This window comes from Crassostrea angulata, chromosome 10, assembly GCF_025612915.1.
Source record: "Crassostrea angulata isolate pt1a10 chromosome 10, ASM2561291v2, whole genome shotgun sequence".
Lineage (NCBI taxonomy): Eukaryota > Metazoa > Mollusca > Bivalvia > Ostreida > Ostreidae > Magallana > Magallana angulata.
The window spans coordinates 3,104,938-3,126,482 of NC_069120.1; the positions used below are offsets into that span (position 1 = coordinate 3,104,938).

At 34.9% G+C, this 21,545-nt stretch overlaps 2 protein-coding genes across 2 annotated transcripts; one reads left to right on the top strand and one right to left on the bottom strand.

Moving 5' to 3' along the window:
- Positions 1-774: 774 nt before the first annotated feature.
- LOC128165707 (mesoderm induction early response protein 1-like) lies at positions 775-6,803 on the bottom strand. Its single transcript, XM_052830492.1, has 12 exons — positions 6,731-6,803; positions 6,425-6,452; positions 5,480-5,607; positions 4,898-5,162; positions 4,306-4,394; positions 4,128-4,197; positions 3,810-3,866; positions 3,607-3,707; positions 3,418-3,499; positions 3,168-3,262; positions 2,897-3,024; positions 775-2,792 (listed from the first exon to the last, which is right to left on the bottom strand). Exons 1-12 carry the CDS (start codon positions 6,737-6,739, stop codon positions 2,279-2,281), a joined length of 1,566 nt encoding a protein of 521 aa, XP_052686452.1. The 5' UTR covers positions 6,740-6,803; the 3' UTR covers positions 775-2,278.
- Positions 6,804-7,069: 266 nt separating this feature from the next.
- LOC128165705 (dynein axonemal intermediate chain 4-like) lies at positions 7,070-16,860 on the top strand. The gene is made up of 24 exons (XM_052830491.1): positions 7,070-7,184; positions 7,452-7,638; positions 7,767-7,877; positions 8,159-8,241; positions 8,452-8,546; positions 8,649-8,830; positions 9,020-9,127; positions 9,502-9,571; positions 9,668-9,814; positions 11,626-11,664; positions 12,254-12,375; positions 12,472-12,574; positions 12,682-12,830; positions 13,017-13,103; positions 13,197-13,274; positions 13,477-13,550; positions 13,885-14,039; positions 14,270-14,393; positions 14,623-14,710; positions 15,002-15,130; positions 15,288-15,385; positions 15,694-15,769; positions 15,899-15,976; positions 16,384-16,860. The coding sequence occupies exons 1-24, from the start codon at positions 7,141-7,143 to the stop codon at positions 16,498-16,500; spliced, it is 2,544 nt and encodes an 847-aa protein (XP_052686451.1). The 5' UTR covers positions 7,070-7,140; the 3' UTR covers positions 16,501-16,860.
- Positions 16,861-21,545: the final 4,685 nt, after the last annotated feature.

A 21,545-nucleotide genomic window follows, 5' to 3' on the forward strand; every position in this document is an offset into this window, starting at 1 on the left:
TAATTATATGCCTAATCCTTCTGCATATCTAGCTCGCTCATTCAGTTGAGATGAAGGTATTAGATACTAGTTTTTCCACAGTTTCTTTACTGGCGAGGTGGGTCCTAGCTGGCAAAGAGCATGACGCATCATTCAACCCGTTAATTCACCACTGTTATTTCATTATATAATTTAACCGTTTCCTCACTCAAATTCAACAATAAAACGCGATTTACAATTATTTGTTTTTATAAGAACTGCTGTACAAAATTATTCGCTTAAGTTATGCACCATATAAAAAATCGGGCAGCTGTAACGATCAGAGATGCGTGTATGGAAAAAGATGTCTATCTCCAAACTAAATATTGTCTTAGCTGCTAAGAAATCAATAGAAGTTGCCAAACTTTAGTTACCGGGAACTACCGATATGTAAGCTGTTAAAAAGCTAACTTCTATATAAGTGACAAACAACAAATCCAGGTAAGCCAAACACGGAAGACCCATTGTTGTGACTTCGGGGGTAAGTCAAATGATTCAGTCATGTCTAGATATATGAATAGCAAACATTTTGTTTAGTCTATCCTTCAGACATCACTTACAACTTCCACGGAGCATGTTTAATTTCCCCATTAACATACTTATAAGAAAAAGTGACCTAGTTTTAAAGTTAATAAAATATCTGTTTGATTTTTTAAATCTTTTATTTTTTATATTTTCTTTCTGTTAATAAAAGTTTTTTAACCATCTGTTTTCTTGTTCATGCATTATAGGATTAAGTAACAATAAAGTCTTCCGTATAGTATAAGTAAAAAATTTATTTACATAGAATTTCATATATTCTATGCTTATATATACATGAAATAAATTATAGTTACAAATAAACTATGAACATTCTGAATGGATGCATAACAAAACTACATACAGGATTATAGCATTAATCCATCAAGTAACTCATACAGGATTATCATTAATCCATCATGTAACTATCTGTTAACAACTGAATGATTCCCCACCCTCCCTAATGGTGACTTCCTTGCCAATGTTATAACAGTTTGACGATGAGTGTGAGCTGATGATCCTTTGGTTGGTATATACAATGTGATGGACAGGCAGACTCCCCCTCCCTGGGAATTCTTATCTTCCAATTACCGGTATGTGTATGGGTTTCCCTGCAGTAAAATATAAAGTCTTTCGTGGTAAACCTGAAATAACCGACTTGCTCACACAAGGCCCCAGAGAAAATAGTCCCTCATTACATGACACACTACTCTCACAAACAGGGCCCCATAAAAAACGTCACACAACACAACAATCTCACAATGGGCCACATAGAAAATAGTCCCTAACTCATATCACACAGCACAACAATCTTACACATGGCCAATTAGAGAAAAGTCAGTCAAACACACAACAATCTCACAGAGGAGAACATTATAAAACACAGCCATACAGAGTAATGTTACACACAAAGGTGATTACAATATAGAGTACACAGATGTATGTCAAAATAAAATCAATTACACAAAGAAAAAATTCACAATTTAGAACTTGATATTCGTACAATTATACCTCCTATAAAATAAAACATCCTTCAATATACAATTAATGTAAACTTATCTGAAAGTTGAAAATAATTGAGTTACGTCTAAATTTTAAGTTTTTATAGAACTGCATGTTAAATGAGTTAAACTCCACAATTTTAGTATAAACAGTGCTGGGACTATGTACAATATGTTAAAAACACTATCACATTCAGCTGATTCCTACTAACTGCGGTACATGTGGTACTAAACTTAAGTACCCCGTCCACTTAAGGCCTTCTTTGCTACACTGAGACAATTACATATTCTTTATGAATTTGTATCAACTTCTTTCTTTAAGATTTAAACACATTTATTCCTTAAATGAAAACAAAATCCATAATGTGTGTTTCTAATTTCCTGTTAATCATGCAATCTGCAGTTTACATATCACATTACAAACTCTGGCTACTGATAGTGTAAAAACTTAATCTCCTACTCTTTTACAACAAACAGAAAAACATGGCAACTAATTATTGCTGAGATCTTTGATATAAAACTCTCACTGGCATCCCAAACACGATTCAAACAGGACAGAAGTACAGTTCTCTCTTTTCCCAACATTAAAATATTGATGACAAATATTGCAAAAAAATAAAGATGACTGCATTTTTCATCCCAATAATGAAATCCATGTTTAGATTTTAGCATTGATTTATGATAATTTTTTTAAATCTACATAAAACTTTATGAATAAATGACCAATGACCTGACATGAATTATGAGGCTACAGATTCTGATGGTAAATGTTTGGATGAGGAGATGCTATCATTTGATCTGTGGCTAACAGCACTGTGGGGGAGTGAGGAGTCACTAGAACTGGACACTGCACTGGACGATACAGAAGAGGAGACACAGTTCAGTGGCTCCGCCCGCTCTGAGTACGACTCCTGTAGCTGGTAATGGGAACTGTCACCATTAGTTTTTAGTTTTTTAGAGATGGGTTCCTCCGATTCGTGAGCACCGTTTACTGTGACAGAGGAGGAACTGGAAGCGGACTGTTTGCGCTTTGCGTTGGGACTGAGTGTCACTACCGTTGGGGATGCCCCCGAAACGTCAAATTCCTCAGGCTCGATGCGAACCGAAGAAGCCCCCTCTCCCTCTGTATGGGGCTTCAAGTGATTACGTTTTGGGTCTCCATAGATGAGGGAGGTGACTGGACTGGCAGACCGCTCCCTTGTAGGCGCTGGGATAGGACTCTCTTGGTCATCCAGAAATCTCTCCATGTAATCCCTGCAAACAGATCTTAATATAAAACAATGTCCATGTTCAGTTGCTTTGTTTTCATTTTCATTAATTTTTACTACCAATTTGAACATGAAATGAATAAAACTCACGTTATTCCAGGGTGTAGAACATATTTCCTTTTCTCAATTCTGTTTTTGTTGGCAAATACATCATGTCGTTCAGTTTTCTTCCACAGATAGTAAAATTGCACCAATTCCCCAACAGACCTTGTTTTGACCTGCAAAGAAAAAGCAATGTGACAGAAGTTGGTGGTGTCACTAGAAGAAATTTGACTAAAACAAAGTGTAACCCAATGTTAGATGATTTAGTGGCATAAAATTACTTTCCATTAAGAAAGTATCCACTAGAAGTCTGACTTACCTTGTTTTGCTGAATGAGGTAGAAATCTTTTCCATATGTTCGGAGTCCATTCTCAAAGTTTCGGCATTCTTCCTCTGACCATAGACTCATTGGATCTACAATAGTAGGAGAGGGATCTACATTTCAGTAAATGTGAGCATGAAGAGAGATATGTTTGCATATATTTATTCATTTTATCAAACAAAAGATGAAACCTTAATTTCCCCCTAAAACTATGTGACAATATCATGCATAGAGGAGCAAGAACTACCTGTTGGAGGAACAGCTTGCATTTTCCGTCTCCTGAGCGCCTCCTCTATGTTATGTCCACATTGCAGCAGCATATACAAAGCCTAAGATACAAAAAATATGTTCATTATAAAATACAGCATATTCAAAGCCTAAAAGAAAGATAGATCACCGAGTCATTATTCAACATAACATTTCTGTCTGTACTGACCTGTTCATCATCCCTGACATGGGCCCCTGTGGGTAGAGCACTGGCACCCGTCCCATTCTGTAAGATCTGATTCTTCACCTCTTCTAGGTACTTCTCTACTTCTGTAAGACAAACTTTGTGATTAAGATCTAGACAAATGATTTGCTCACTTCAAATGATACATATTACCTGGTCTCTCATGTAAATCATTCAGATTTAATTACCTCCTGGGTCCTCTATCTTTGATGGATCCCACAGCAACCGATCTTCATTTTCATAAGCTGTGATAAACAGTCAAAATCAGTTAAAATAATTGTTTGGTATAATTCTAAATTCAACTCATTATAATCAATCAAAGAGGGTCCATAATCTCTATACATAATTTTTATGGTACAAAATATAATGAGGGACAATTCAGCAAAGAATTCCTCAGAATATGGCACTGCTTATTAGGTTTATCATCTTTATTCAGGTAATAATTACTCAAAAGTGTTTATGAATGCATCATGCAATGTACATCACATCGATGGAGGAGTGATTACCTGGGGCATCTCCATATTTACAGAGCCCGTCAGGAACAGTGGCTTGATAGTCGGAACCCACTTGAATTGTCTGAAACAAAGATCAAACAAAACTAAGATCAGTAAATCAACCCTCTACAAATGTACATGCTATAAGTCGACTCCACTGCTTTGTTGTAGTGGTGCTGGAGGGCTTTACCTTCTTCCAGTCATCCACGGGCTCTATGGGGGTGTAATCTACGTCCTCCTCAGACTCCGAATCACCCTCACTGCCCTCCTGACTCTTCGCTGTAAAAAAAAAAACAAGTAAACTAGTATTACAGTTTACAGTATTACATTACATAGAAATGCAGGCAGATTACCATACATGTAATAATCTTAAGATTCCAACAAAATTGTGGTTTTTGAAGCAAGAAAGAAAAATTGATTATTTTTAAGTGTTTAACATTCCACAGACCCCAAGAGAATTTCTACAACCAACAATTTGAATAGCAATTGGCAAATAATGTAAAATAATCTACAGACACAGAATTTTTTTTTACAACTGCTATAATGACAAAATAATGAACTTTTATTTTAGCAATGTAGAGAACGATACTGAACAAAAGTAAAGTTAAAATTTTGAACATAACACAGACAGAAACAAAATCTGGTTACTACAGTATATCTGAGAAGGGACAATACTTGTAATGTAAAAAACACTGCACAAAGAGGAAAGATAGCTGCTTATACCTGAGGAGGAGCAATACTTGTAATTTTAGATAAAAAAAAGAGAAACAAGTTCTGCTTACATCTGAGGAGGCGGGCTGTCTGTGAGGAGGACACACTGCTGAGGAGTTCGTGGGCCGTGGTCTCCTTGTCATCATCATCATCGCTGGTCTTCAGGATGTCTCGAGCTATCTCATCCTTATCCAGGGTCAGGTCATGATTACTCAGGATCTCCTCCTCGCTGCTCGAGCGAGTGTCCTGTCTCTCGTCCTCCACTGCTGGTCTTGATCCTCTTTGGCCCTCATAACCATACATAGCCAGCAGGTCCTCAAGGGGCATCTCGCCCTCCTGTAAACATCAACAACAGAATTACTTACAGTGCAGGACGTTCTATAAACAGTAGAGCAATTTTTACCAAGTTACAACATACATGTAAGTGAGCAACCTCAAAATTGACAGAAAAGATGAATGAAAACATTACAGATTGATTACACTATCAAATTATCCAGATGAACTTTTCTCTTAATATTTCAAAGAATAATCTTAATTTTTTTCGGCAAACTTCAAATACAACACTATTCAACTTTAAATAAGCTTATAATAACAAAAGCATTAGACCTCTATAGTGTGGGATGGCTTGGCCTGTGAAGGTTTGTTTGACCTACCTTCTCTAGATCCCCCAGTTCATCACAACAGCTGTCTCCACTAAGTGCCTCTTCCTCTTCTAAGGTGTGTTCATCATCATAATCATGAACCAGCATGTCAGCTGATGGGTCAAATTCTCTGTCTGTATCTACATTGTTGAAAACATACAAATTAATTTATATTGATTGCTATGTCTCTTGCTTGTCCTTAAGAAAATAGTAATTTTAAAAACAAAATATAAATTTTGCTCTATGTTCAAAGTTTTGCATACTTAAGAAGGTTGGGGGTCAAATTATAATGTAATATAAAACCATCAGATTTATTTGAAAATTTTTTATGCGACTTCTGAAGCTGTGAAACATCGGCGAAATCTCGGACGACAGGTAGCAAACTACCTACTAAAACTCCTCTTTTAATATTGTTTAAAAGACATAAACTCATGAAAATATAATATTTTGAATGTTTTGGTAATAGGTTTCAGCTGTTTATATTTCGATATACTTAACTGTTTTATTATTAGAAAGATATACCAATTTAAACTGGGAATACTTTACAATAGGGACTGCGAGATTTCGAGAGATTTCAATCAGTAGCCACTGTTATTTATGTCTCTGTCGAAAGGCATTTCTCATAAATTTAACGAACATATCAAAATGAATGGTGAACACATAAATGTAGTGAAATACTTGCATTGTTTTTAAAATGAATAGATAATATAATTTACTTCCATGAAAAAGAATACATCCGAAATTATCAAATTGAATCATATATAGTGACAATAAAAAGTTGAACTAAGCCTCCTAAAATCAAACATTTAACATTATGTATTCAAAGGTTTGTTTTCGTACCAAAATTGTTAACGGTAATAAGTTCAGCTCCGCTCTGACTTTGATTTCAAGAACGAATTAATCGTTAAAAAAAAGAAATCACATTATAAGTCAGAAAAGTAACATAATACAGCTTACCTGGGCTGCTGGACTCGCTTGTACCAGCCTGAAAATATTTAAAAAAATTAATTTCGTAACATATATAAACACTGGGGAAGCCCTGTGTGAACTGAGTGACCGCCAATCGCTGACCGAAAATCCAATTTCGCGCCAGTGAAAAACGTAAATTCACATCCTAATAATAAAAAATAAGGCTTAAAATTAATGAAATAAAAAAACGAAAGTCCGATGTCAATAAATACTTATGTATGGAAGTAAAATATCATCACAATTATTTTCAATTAAGGGGAATCCATACAGACATAAAATTATTTCAAAAGTTACCTCCGCCATCTTTATCAAAAATTATGGGAAACGCTTTATTTTAAGTTAAAACGAGGCTGCGGATTTTACCGGATGTGGATATAAGTTGTATCGCAACTGTTGATTGGATGTGTAATTTTTGTGGTTTTCTTTGATTTTTTATAAGGAATAGAACTAAAGTCGATTGTCATCTTTTTTCATAACTATTTTAAACTTTTTTCAAAAGTTATATATTGATAGGTGTTGTTCAATTTGTTTGTAATTGATTACAATGCAGAGGAATTCGTAAATTTTACATTTGACGTCCATTGCTTTAAACCAATCAAAAGCTTTCTTTGATTTATGCTTTGTTACTCATAGCAACACAGCTGCATTCTAATATGGCGTTCTAGCAGGTGTTTGGAAGTATTCAGAAATCAACCTAAGACAAAATGTCAACGTCTAAATCTCGAAAAAGTCAATTTCTTAACCCAGGGTAAATAAAAGGAAATTTTCTTTTTATTGTCACATTTTAATATACATGTACGTTACAGGCCAAGGCGAATTTGCTTACATGTCATGCTATGTACTTTCGAATTTACTCTGTTGTTTACAAAATGTATAGACTTGTGAAGATAAATTGTTTGCCCCTTTGTACGCTTAACTACACGTTTTATATATTTTTCGATAACATCATGATTAATTGATAAAAACAAAAGACTTTCGATTTTTCTTTAATCGTGTAACTAAATATTGGTTTCAGTGCAAGCCAAGTGACAGCAAGTACCAATGCACGAAAGGGAAATGTTGCTGCTTCAGTCAATAGGAGCAAATATGGAGGAACTGGTACAATGTATGCTAGTGCTAGATCTAGGTCAAACATCTTGTCCTCCGCAAGTAAAAGAAGTGTTAATCAGGCAGAAAAAGCTGTTGTGAAACCTCCTGTTCAGGTTTGTAAAAAAAAAATGTTTACATTGTAACTGCAAGTTTATGCACATCAATTCTTTTAATTGATATTTCATAATTGAAAATGACTAGTCAACGTTGATTTTTAGTGTTCATATCCGGTTTCATGTAGGTACTTGATGAAGCAGGCAATGATGTGACACCCTTGCCTTTGTTGCATTCAGACCCCTCAGCTGTGAAGAAAAACCAGAGCAACATTCTTGCAGACAGTTCAGCAGGAACAGTAAGTTCTGTGAAGCTCTTTTAATGATATGTAAAAGGTGTGACCGAGTCCAGGTGCAAAGTACACATTTACGCTGTGTAAATATAACTTATTTGCAAGTAACATGCTTTTTTCCAGTATGACATCAGAGTAAGAAAATAATAACATTGATGCATAAAACACAGCTTTTAGAAGTAAAATTGGAATTGGAATGTAATGCTAGAAAGTTGTTGAATATTTAATACCTTGTTGTTAAACAAACGTGACAGTTGTAAGGACCTTTAAATATTTTTCTCTTTCAGCCCACAGATTTAATGTCACAAGCCTCTATATACAACACTGGTAATGTTACTGCTAGTACATTTGGAGGTGGTCCATTCACAAGGTTATTATTGTCATTTTATATCCAAAGTTTTAAGCATAATTATAGGTTAACTGAATTTGAATAATTTTACTTCACTTTACATGTATGAAATTTCTTGGTATTTTGGTGAATATCTAATTAGTTTTCACAAGTTGGTATGGATGCAGAGATATGCTATATACATCTGTATGTATGTGGCAACATCTCTCACAATTTAAAGTTTGTATTCAGGTCAGTGTTCAGTGCCTCTCAAGGAACGACGTCCGATTCCATGATGGGAGAAGATATTACAGAACCTTCCCAAGACATGTCCTCAGCTTGGGCTGGTATGAGCTTTCTAACAGACCCATAAATCCAAATTTTTATATATCTAAACAAAAAATTTCCATACATTTAACAAATAAACATTACTGATCTAATATCTGTAGAAATCCGACACAAGCGAGAGGAAGTGAAGGAAACATTGACAGAAGATGACCTAGATAAGGTGGTCAATCTGACACTGACCGAGACAGAGACCATCTGGTTACTGGACATGCCAGGGACGTCCGTGTCCAATGAGGCAGAGGAGGCAGCCAAGATCAAGAAGAGGAATGAAGAATACCAAGAGGTATGTTGATTCTTTGGAGCAGTTTGCAACAGTATTAAAGTAGCCTGATGGCTGTGGTTCAGTATTATTTCATTTTATTTTTAATAAAAGCCAAAGGGGAATATGTTGAATATTCAAATTATATAACAGAAAGTATTTTCTGCATTTCTATATTTTTCACAAAATGTTTACACACATTTTCAATTGTAGTTGAAAAAGAATCGTGTTGGAAATGACTTATATATGGAGAGAGGGATGAACACATTCAATGAGCCAGCTAAATACAAGACAGTTCAGACCACAAAGATTACTTGTGTAGTGAGTCATCAAGTGTTAGAAGTCATTTGTTGGAGTAGTTCAATAAACAATGCTAGAAAATAGTTGCCAGGAAGTCCTATTTTTGTGTGACTTAATCAACTACTAAGTCAGTCAAATGATTAAAACTTATGTTGGAGACCGAGGATGACATGAGCTTAGGAGACTGAAATATTTGTATAATTTTTTTTTCTAAACAGAATATCTTATGGGCTTTATTTCCAAACTAGAATTACCATAAATGGAAATTGGAACTTAAGGTTAAGATGTAAAAGAAAAATACCATGTTTGTTGGTTAGTTTATTACAGATTTCCCTTGCTTTTAATGCTCAGATAATTTTATTTTTAATTAAGTCAATGCATATTTTTGATTATAGGACACTGGTATCATGGCTTCGACCTGGGACATGTATGACACATTTGAACAAAGGGACCAGGAAATCAGAGGTTTGTATACTGACTTATTTCAGACTCCATACAAAAACTTGAGAAAGATGATAAGAAACAATGGTGTTTACAAAATTATTTTTCATACCACCTCAGCTAAAGAGAAAGAAGAGGAGGAAGAAGGAACCATCAGTCGCCCCAGCAGTCCGAAGGAAGGGGAGGATGGTAAAGCTGGGGCCAAACCCCAGGTCGGAGAGCCGAGTGGACTGGTCAGAGAAGGTAGCGCTCATTCTGTGCGGATAGGTGAGGAAGCATGTAGTCATCCTATAGACCTGGTGTAGAATTAATGTAGACTTGGTGTAGAATTAGTGTAGACCTGGTGTAGAATTAGTGTAGACCTTGTGTAGAATTGGTGTAGACCTTGTGTAGACCTTGTGTAGAATTGGTGTAGAATCAGTGTAGACCTGGTGTAGAATAAGTGTATACCCAGTGTAAATTTAGTGTAGACATACTAAGAAGAAGTGTGAATTTTGTGTAGACCTTCAGACCAACTGTGTACTCAAATTTTGTTTCTTTTGCTGATAACAGAAATCAACAAGACTTTTTTCAAACAAAAACATATTTAGTTACAAATGTTTGTGTAATGTGAGTATTTTTAAAGCTTCCCTATGATATATTTTTGGATTGCAAAGCAACAACATTTTAATCTCTGCAAAAAATTCTTTTATGCAGTTGAACTTCGATATCTCGAACACTGATATCTCGAATACAATGGATATGTCGAAGTTAATTGTAAGTCCCAACCACTTATCTTTAAAGTATTTTACCCTCGATTTCTTAAATACTCTGATATCTTGAAGTTTTTTAACAGTCCCATCTAGTTTGAGATAACGAAGTTTGACTGTATCTGTACTAAGTTATAAGTCATTCGCCAAGCAGGGAGAAGGGTAGTTGTGTGGAGAAAAGTTTATGATAGAGAGGAATAGTCCTACTGCTGCAGTACTTGAGGATAGACATTTGTCTTGGACTCATAAGGAGTTATATTGATAAAGTTTTGTTTCTGATTGGTTGAAAATGTTGTAATATTGCAGTTAAAAACATGCATTATGTACCAAGATGAAAATGAATTAGACAAAATGTTACTGTTGAAATGATAAAAAAAACTTTTATAGTTGCTTTCGTTTGAATACCAGGGCACTACTTAAATAAATCAAATTTTAAATAATGACAATAGAAATGCAATGTTAGACAAAGTTTTGAGAAAAAAAAGAAAAGAATTCTGATAGATTTTATTTGCTATTTCAAATGCTCCATGCTTTAAACTAAGAGAAAAATATTCATATTCATGGAAATAGTGGTGAAGTTAAGCTTAAGTTAAATAGGTAAAGAAACCTGGTAGAAAACATCTGTGACGTATACTCCAATATGTGCTTGCTTGTTTTGGTTGGTTGATCTGGAGGCTTTATTTGTACATGCAGTACATTTAAGGATAAGTGGCAGTACTGTTTCATAGATGTACTTGAAGTATTTGATAGGCAGTGATACTTTACTTGTCTTAATTCTCGGTATAGGTGAGATCTTTTATTATAAGACAAACATGTAACAGGATGACTGCATTGTTCCCCTCACCTTCTTCTGGACAGTGAATAATAACATGCATCAAACTTAAAAGCTTTGACTTCTTAATTCATACTTGTCATAATGAAACCTCTAAATAAAGTATTAAGTCTGATGTATCTTGAGATCAATTTGATATTTTTTATTTCAGTTAACATTTGAGACAAAAATAATTTTGTTTATCCCTCAGCAGTTTTCATTGTTATATTGTACCAAATTGAAAAAATTGGTAAAATTATTACATGTATTTTTTAATACAATTGCTTGACAAAAAACTATACATCATTAATATCTTGGTATATGGAAAATTTCAGTCACAGAGTATAATGCTAGACTATTTTAAGATTAAGAAATAAAAGCATCAATTTTGCCTATGTCTTACAATCTTTGAAATTTTGTGATAGAAATTTGAGCATTGATAGCTGAGGGATAGATAACATCTAACTAACTTTGTTATATTTATTACGATTCTCTAACACTGAACTGTTGTTTCTAAGACGGGGTGAAGCCAAGTGTGTCGGGACAGCCCCACTCAGGTAAGCGCTGCTGCAGGCCCCTCACCTGTCAGTGGCTGGATGTCTTGATTGCACCCCTCCTCACACCCAACACTACTAATTACCGGCGGGGAGGGGATGGGAAGGGGGAGATGACTCTGTGTTGTGCTTTCATTGTATTGGTACATTTAACAGCCATGTGTAGCAGTGAGCTCCTATAATACATAATACACTGCCACTTTGTAGAGAATGGTTAAGTTCTCTCCCTTGTTGTTCTTTATCATTTCTTGCACTTCTATTACTTTTTATATCACAATGTGTTTATTCTTTTTAAGTAAGACAAAGTGGCAAATTTTTGTTATTTGTTTTATTCTGTCTACAATAGAATATTGAAATCAGAAACATTAATTTCTTACCTATAACATATTTGACTTGAAGCAATTGTCAATAGTTTTGAAGTGTAAACTAAATACATGTAATTACGGTTTTGTTAAAGTTGTGCATATAGCAGGGAAAAGTGTTGTGATGTTGAAGCTTTATTACTGGTAGTTCTGTTTGATTATATTAGAAGATTGTCCTGACTGATAGAAGTTACGTTACTTGTGGTTAATGATTTCCTTCTCTCTTACAGAAAGCCGGGCGACCATGGCCTCTTCAATGGCGGGATCAGAGAGCGTGTTTGCTAGTCGAGAGACGGGCGTGTCCTCAGTACCTAGTGAAATGTCTGCTGTGGAGGAAGAGAAGATATTTAAGGTTTCCATTTTATTCTGTATTCTAAAATAATATACAATGTATAAAGCATTGCACATCCATGCACAAAATGGAATGATGTGTTGGTTTGTTTAACAGTCAGAGAACTTCCAGAGAGATTTGTTCATCATGGAGAGAGTTGTGAACTTGAACACATACCAACCCAAACAGGCATTATACAGAGACTTCCCCATTATACCAGGTAGGATGAAAATAAGCGTGGGGGTGGAGGGGGATAGAATAGGGTGATTAAATCTTTTTCATTTAATCAGGTGAACTTTTGTGTGAAGCATGCTCTGACTTTGATAGATATCGACCGAGAGGTCACAGAGATGGGGGACAAACAGGTCAGCATGGTCAGTGACATGGGCCCCAACTTTGACCGCCTCTGGTCCTACTCATGTAAGCTGACCAACGGACGCAACATCAGCTGTATGTCCTGGAACAAACTCAACCCAGTAAGTTACTTAACAAGTCTCTCCAAGTAAAGTGATGAATGTCCTGGAACAAACTCAACCCAGTGAGTTACTGAACAAGTGTCAACAAGTAAAAGGACCAGTTCATGTTTGAACAAGCCTTAAATATTTTGATGGAGCATAATAAAGGTTTTTCTTTTTCTTTAATTTCTTGTATATTAATTTTAGGATCTGATTGCTGTTGGGTATGGAGAATTTGAATTTTCTGATCAGAAATCTGGATTAATATGCTGTTGGTGCCTAAAGAATCCTGATGTATGTATAAAGCATTAATCATACTTTTTATTTGTGACTTTTTTGACACCAACATGACATTTGAAGTTGATTTTCTGTTTTCTGACATTTCAGTATCCAGAGAGAGTGTTCACATGCAAGGAGGGTGTGACTGCACTTGACTTCTCTAAGGCCTACCCAAACCTTTTGGCTGTAAGTACCTGCATCTTATCTTTGAAACGAACTGTTTGAAAAGTATACATTTCATCTGTGAGAGTCAATACTAGAGGATTTTACACACGTTTTGTTAGGGTTGCATGGTGCTAGAGGTAGAAGTTTTCTATGAGGGTGTGTGCTAGAGGTTTACATTTGTTTTCTGAAGTTTACCTTCAGCCTGACTGTCGTTTTTTTGTAGGTTGGGATGTACGATGGTGGTGTGGCTATTTATAATGTGGCCAGCATGAAGGATGAACCCATCGTTGACAACTTGTAAGTCAATTAGAACTAAACAGCAACACGTATACTACATTCTGTATGCTGAGCATTTAAGTTTGTTTTATTGATTGGTGATTTAATGTGAAATAAAAGTCCCTGTGAAATCATTTATACTGGGGGGGGGGGAGCAATATTCATGGAAAGGCAGTATTTTGTAGGCTTACAGGAAAATCATTTTTCTGGAGTTTTTCTATGAATGAAACATTAGTTTCATGATTTGTTGAGGATGGTACAAAATCCACAATAGTTAAGCCAATACTAATTCTAATGATTCCACAGTATATCCATACAAAGGCAATAAAATTTTAATCAATCTTTCATTTGACAGCCATACACCAGGTAAGCACACAGCTCCTGTGTGGCACATCAAGTGGATCGAGAAAGAGCGAGGATCAGGAGAGGAGACGTCCGAGGTCGTCGTCTCTATATCCACCGACGGGCGTGTCACTCAGTGGTCCATCAGAAAGGGATTTGAGTGCTATGGTAAATACTAAATAGGGCACTTCTTAATGCCCAATCATTTTCATATCTAATAAAAATATTGTTTGACATTTAAATATTTAAAGGATGAATTTTCTGTTATTTCCTAACTGCTTCAAGGTGTGATCTTATGATTTAAGCACAATCTTATTCATAAAAAAATCTTTAGAAGCATTATTTAATGCATAATGATTAAACAAGGGTACTTACTGTTGAATTGTAACTATTTTTAGACATTATGAAATTAAAGAGGACACCAACAAGAATGGGTGGGAAGAAAGAGAAGAAAGGGGAGGCGTTTATTTCCAGACACGCTGGAGGAATGTGCTTTGACTTCCACACCAAAGAACCGAACATGTAAAAACATTAATTTACATTCAATCTCAAAACTATGCATGTATCATTTTATATCGGAGGAAAATATCTATAATGGCTTGTTTAAAATTTTTAATTGCTAGAGTTCCTCTTCTATTGAGTATTTTACTTACCATGTGTACATTTTAAAATCAAAAATATATAATAAAAAATTTTTATGCTAAAATATTGGGTTTATTTAATATTTATGTATTTTGATCCTTTATCACAGATATGTAGCAGGAACTGAGGAAGGTCACATTCACAAGTGCTCTTGTTCATACAATGAACAATATTTAGAGACTTACAATGGCCACACGGTAGGATTATGTACAGCATTTTATACCTCTTAATCTTCTTGCAATACCTAAGGTGTGATTTTTTATAAACATGCATAAATTAGGAATTTAACAATGTAAATAGTGCATTTGTAGCAAATCTTCTGAATTCATGTTTATTTATATATTAATCATGTTCTAAAATTAATTAGTGGACAGAAAACAATACAAAATGCACTGAAATATAATTGCACCTAAAATGTATACCATTTATAATCAGTAACAATCTTATGATAAATGGTAGTTGACATATGGTTGTTTTCTGTTCTGCAGGGTCCAGTGTATAAGATAGAGTGGTCGCCCTTTGTGAGTGACCTATTCTTGAGTTGCAGCGCTGACTGGAGTATCCGACTCTGGCATCAGGAGAGGACCCAGCCCGTCCTCAACTTCTTCTCCTCAACAGTCAGTATCAATGAATACCATGTGTAGAATTAACCAAATCAACAGCGACTGTGGCCACGCTGCAATGTCTTATAGCACTGCTCATTTTGTAGAAGAATGATAGAATTTACTTTGGTTCAAAGTATAGGTTGTTTATATAGCTTGTGTTTTATTTTAGAAATCAGTGTATGATGTAGTTTGGTCTCCCAAATCATCGACCGTGTTTGCTTGTGTCAATGAGGGAGCAGTGGAAGTCTGGGACCTCAGCATTAGCACGTTAGTATAAACTAATATTTAAAACTCTCAGCATTATTTTTTCAATATAAACTTCATGCAGGCTATTATATTTATCAGTATAATTTTTTCTCTGTACATGTGTCTTTCTTTGGTCAGCTCGCCAAGCCTCACAAAGATAGATTCCATTTTAACTCATTGGATACAGCAAATTTATAAGCACACAATATGAATATCCTCTGCGTTTGTTCATTTTTATTTGTGTCGATCATATCTGTCCCTCTTAAGATAACAAAGTGACATTTTCTATTCCCACATTTGATGTTTGAACCGTCTTTTTCATTGTTCAGGTTGGACCCTATCATTACCAACAATCCGACATCTGGTGCCAAAAAGACTTCCGTCTCCTTCTCCAAGAACTCTGATGTAGGTCTCTAATGATTTTTATTGACCTGCCGTGATGTTGTTCACCTCAGTCTTCTAGGAGTAGACATTATTAAGTACATGTGGAGGTTAAATTACAGAAGTTATTACTTTTTGTTTGATGTATTTCAGTGTATTCTGGTTGGTGACAGTAAAGGGGAGCTAACTGTGTATCAGTTGAGAAGTATGCCTGAACCCCCCGCAAACCAGGTCTGTTTGTCATTGTATATCGTATGACATAATACAGTGCTAATTAAAGGAATCTCAAAAACTGTATCCAATATCCATAGGCTCATACCACAACCCAGTCATGCTTTATGTTAAAATTAGCATTCACCGGAATTTTCAATCGAATTTCATTTTACTTGAATTTTACATGGAATTATTCAAAATGAAGTTTTTATGAAGCTTTTATTGCTAATTTGTTAAAATAATACCACGAGAGCAGTTGACATGATATTTATGCTCTTTTTATGTTAATTAAAACATTGTGAAAATTTCTAGGTAATTGTTCTTGTGGCTGTGTAGAAAACATACCAAGTAAACCTCATTTAATTGATTGATATGATATCTATGATTCTACTTCTGAATAATCTGTTTGCGTTGATTTTCTTCAGGAGGAGGCACTGAGGAATGTGATTAAGGCATCACTGGCCAGTCAGCTCCAACAGGACCTCAAGAGGAAAGAGGAGGAGGCGAAGGAGCTAGAGAAGGAGGTGGATGAGGAGATCTAGAGACTGGGGATCTAGAGACTAAAGAGAAAGAAAAGATCTAGAGACTTGGAATATCTATGTGGGACTTAAAGTGTGTACAGAGGTCTCTCACCCTAGTCTTACATTTAACATTTGTGAACTGTGCCAATGTTGAGTTACCGTTATACATTTTGAATAGAACGATGACAATCTCTGTGCAAGAGGTCTCACTGTCCATACCATTGTCAGTTCTCCAGGAACAAATGATATTTTTGTTAGGCGCAGATTCCATCCATATTTATTTTGTGATAACTTTTTTTCATGTATTAATAATTGAATTGTTAATAATATTCCGATGTTACTATGACCTTTTACAATTTTTTATTAAAGAAAAATAATTTATCTTTTGTTAATTATGATATTTCATTACCAACAAGGATCCAAGATAAAATTTGAATTGACAGGAGAAAACTATAGTGTTATACTGGTAGTCTTTAATAATCTTTAGGTAGTGTTTTAGCACTCATGCAGTGCTTTAGGTAGGACCTTTCTTGCAATACCACACAAAAATCCAGTTTCAGTATACTTCTTTCTGCCTTTGATTTTGTTTGAAGTGGTTTCTGTTATGTCTGAGGATATTAAGAGATGAGATTAATTGAGAATGATTGTGTAACAGTTTTAGTTTATATTGTCTACTATAAATTGTCATTGTTTTTTATTTATACTTGCAATATTTATGCTCTGAACGTAATCGTTTTTTAATTAAAAAATAAGTGTTAAATGTTTGTTGGAAAGTTCTCTTCCTTCAGATTTTGTTTATAATTTCGTCTTAAATTGTTATTTGGGTCCTAAAAGAGTGCTCTCCGAGTTGGACAAAGGTTATAGATTGGGCAAACAAATGAGATTTTATGATGATTCAAGGCCACCCCTCAGGTCCTTACCTTTTACTTATTTTTCCTACATTTTTCACATTCAATAATATAATTCTGTAATTCTGTTTGAGTTTCAAAATTTCATTTCGTGCAGCATATCACTGTGAAATTAAAAGCAGTGCTTAACTAATGGTAAAGGAAACTCCAGTTTTACCTCAATAGATTGATGTCAAATACTAATTTGAATTGAATTTCAAAAGCGAATAAAAGTTTGGTTAAGAAATAAATAATGGATTAGATAAAATCTCGCTCTCGCCCCATATGGAATTTACTGACCGCTTATAAACCACACGAGGTCAACGTAACTACATGTAATGATATCAGCTGCATCCCTGAGTATGAAGTCAGCCGACATCAAATAGTTAGAAATTCACTTTTTTCGTTAAGTAAATTTTGTAAACAATTACTAAGCATCTAACTTGATGCTTGAATAACAATATCTCAAAACTGTGGTCATGTGACGCTGATGTTTTCACGTTCTTAAAATATTTCTATGTAAACAATGCATGTAACTCATGATGAACAATTTTCAAAGATGTTCCCAAATGTTTCTTTGTAGAACACTGATCTCGTACCTTGTTTTTTTTTTTTCATTTTTCTCAAACCGTAACAAGGGAACAGTACATGATACGAATCAGTATTCACAAATAAACAAATATCAAGCTCAGGTATTAGGGAAAACCCTCTGTTTTAAATTTATATAATTATTAATAAGTGTCCAAAAATATAATTATATTGGAGTTATTTGATGAAAATAATCAGGAATAATCGTATATCCATGACTTATATTCTACAGAGAGTCAATTTTTCAAAATTTCGTGCAGGGGCAAGGTCATGATTTTAATCAAATTTTTTTTTTTTTTTTTTTATTGTTTACAATGCTTAAGAAATGCATTTTTTTTATAATCAACTATAATTTGAGTGTCAGTTGTAGAGTTATAAGCAGCATGCAGAGCTCACAATTCTTTTTTATGTAAACAAGGATCGTGCATTTTTTTGTTTACATTCAATACGTTCAATATGCTAGTAACAGTTTTTTTTCAAGCTATATTTTCTATCTAATTCTAATTCGTTTTAAGCATAAATAAACAGCTACTAGAGTTTTTCATATTTATTTTAAGTTTCATTTAAACTGGAATTTTCACGCTAATATTCAAAATGTACATGTAAACAAAAACATGACATGAGCTTTGTTTACAGAACAAAGAGTTGTAATTAAGCTCTGTATCTCGCTTAAAACGCAACGATGAACACTTAAAGTTTGGTTGACCATTAGAAATACCTTACTGAGTCATTGTAAACATTAAAAACGGAAAAATAAATCTCAATCAAAATTGTGACCATGCCCCTTTAATTTTGTTTTAGACAAATTACTAGTGGTTCATAAAAGTCTTCTTGTACAACCTTTAACGCAAGAGAGTTGACAAAAAATATGGAGGAGTCGGCGAGTTGGGTTTTTTCCGATTTGGAGACAGGAAAAATCACGACTTTGTAGGTATTTATTAGGTACAAATGTTTCCAAAAATATACATCGCACGGGGAGACAGCGATAGTCAAACTATATGTTGGTCATTGATTCGAATTCTCTATGCGGCTAGTAGTCGCAAACACTTGAAACTAATTGTCAGATTTCAAAATCATGGTAACTGAGAGGTCAAAATATGCAAATTTGCAGGGTTACAGACAGTTGAAACAGTCAAGTAAATGATATAAAACATCTTAAGTGCAATAATTGAATCCTAACAAACCTTAGGAAACAATATTTTAAAAAAAAGGTCTGGACCTTTTCTGTTCAGATGTAATGGTTACGTAGGGAAGGGGGGGGGGGGGTCATTTCTCGGACAACAGAACAAACGGGGGAGTAGTCAGGAGAACACTTGTACTTAACAACTCCATGTTCACTCAAAACCATCGGCTATTGCTTTAAAAGATCTAAGAAACTAAGGAATCGGAGGATATTAATGTCTTGTTGTTTCTGTAAGTAAGTGCTTTTTTTTTATGGATTGTGCGGGATTGAAAGTAGTGAGCATCCTAGGAAAAATATACAAAAACAATTAGCTTTTAAACAGGTTTTAACAAATGTATCACTAGCAAGGGTTTTGTTTGCTCCATGGCAATTTGATCTGTGTCTATATCGGAATCCTGCTTTTAAAATTGTCTTTTATCAAACCAACCAGGTCCGGATGAAAGTTTACCAAGCGTAAGCCACGCTAACAACCAACCTCATTGCTATGATCTACTTTCTACTGTTGAAACTGATTTGGTTAGAGAAGATGTACACGTGTAGCCGTGGCAGTCTTCTTGGAATGAGAAATCAATCTGGTAATTGACTACATTGTAACTTAGTCCCGTCATCAGCTGATCAGAACAAATTTCTCCCAGTCACCCAGCATTGATTTCTCGCTCTGAGTTACGAGAATCGGGTTTGGTTGAAATGGCAAAATCTTAGTAAGTAGTTCCGTAATCTTTCAAGACTCTCACGAATTAATTGAGACATATTGTCTTATGTTAATTGTCTAGTACGTACACCGGAGCGACAGAAGTCTTTTTAAATAGTTTACCAGAAAACGATATTTGAATTATAGTGAAGGGAAAAAAAGAAATGACAATGGTCAATATAGATGTATTTTCTATTTATCCAATAAATCCTATCAATTGAACAAATGCATTTTGTCATTAAATAATTCCGACTTTTAACCAAATGTTTTAGGAAGAAACAGTTAAGATTTGACTGAATTTTTCGAGAATGGTTCTACTATTGCTGATTATACCTATACGCTGGTCAACCCTGGAACTGAGGCGCTTGCATTGTTTTCTCATATTATAATTGTTCTTATAGAAATTACAAAGTGATTAAAATAGATATCATGTACACGTATTCAATGTTATTCAACATTTGTAGCATTTTAAAATCATTCAACTCATAAAACTAGAACCTGGGTATTGTACTCGGACTTTGTCCTCGGTCAAAGTTGTGTTTTTAGTTTTAAACTGATTAAAAGCACTTATTGCAACACGTAACTGTAGCAAACAAATCCCGTGATACTACAGTTTAAAAACCTGGGTTTTTTTTTCTCTAGACTTAACAAAACTTCTTCGTAATTAAGAGATAATCATCAGAAATCCAAGTTAAGTCTTATATACGCTTGTAAGCGCATGCAACACTGGCCGTGGTTTTGAGATATGATTACATAATAAAAAATACATCTATTCGATACATTTACTGAGTACTTGTATTAGTTTAAAACCGTTGAAGAACTATCCTAGTCGAGGAGCGTTGAAGACCCGAGACAGGTTATTACTTTGGATTGGATTAGGTTTTTCCTTATTTTCATATCTATGCAGGCATAATTGATGTACGATATCAGAAATCAATCATCTATAGGAAACTTAAAGTTTCCCAGGGCATTACTTGTAGGGGTCTCTAACGCAAGAGAGAAGTTATCGTGGATGCCATCAAAAACATTTAACATAATATTAACGATTAGCTTCACATTTAGACATCGCATCATCATAAACCTATCTGACTGACTGAGAGAATACGCTCCTCTTGGCGGAACTCACTCTTAGTAAACGAGGCACTAAATTACAACAGTTTTCAATTCACAAACCCTCCCCTCAATGTTTAAAATCTTTTCAATTAAAATCAAGGGGGAATATTTTTACTTCTCTTGAGATTTTGGCACGAAGGATACAAACAACCGCTCATACTGACATCAAATATTAACCCTTCATCTCACCGAATGATATGTTTTACAAGCCAAACACAGAGGAATAAATCATTTTGCACCAAAACTGAATTTTATTGAAATTAAGTATCATTGCGAGTAGCGGTAAGATTACGAAATCAATTCACTCGAGGGTTTGTTCTAGTCCAAGGAGTTCCGAAGCAGTCCCGAGAAACCAAGAATCAATCGGGGAACACACGGAGCGCGGTTTGTGTTAATAGAGGGAGTAAACCTCGGATAATCGGATCCTATCTGACGAGAGTAGCAGGGGATTTCAAGCCCTGATTCAATCTTTACATGCACTCACCGTGAAATATGAGAAGGATCTGAGTAAACCGACTTATACCATGTTGATTCGCTGGAGGGATAGTTCACGCGACCGTCCAATGGGTTTTTTAGTAAACATGCTTGGTAATGGGAAGAAAAT

Bases quoted from the DNA above. Each gene is read 5' to 3' on its own strand.
- LOC128165707 (XM_052830492.1), bottom strand. The intron at 3,263-3,417 runs GTAGTTCTTGCT...CTACTATTGTAG, and splicing joins GCAAGCTGTTCCTCCAACAG to ATCCAATGAGTCTATGGTCA. The intron at 2,793-2,896 runs GTGAGTTTTATT...ATCTGTTTGCAG, and splicing joins GTTCTACACCCTGGAATAAC to GGATTACATGGAGAGATTTC.
- LOC128165705 (XM_052830491.1), top strand. From the start codon at position 7,141: ATGTCAACGTCTAAATCTCGAAAAAGTCAATTTCTTAACCCAGG. The intron at 8,547-8,648 runs GTATGAGCTTTC...TAATATCTGTAG, and splicing joins CATGTCCTCAGCTTGGGCTG to AAATCCGACACAAGCGAGAG. The intron at 9,572-9,667 runs GTTTGTATACTG...ATACCACCTCAG, and splicing joins AAGGGACCAGGAAATCAGAG to CTAAAGAGAAAGAAGAGGAG.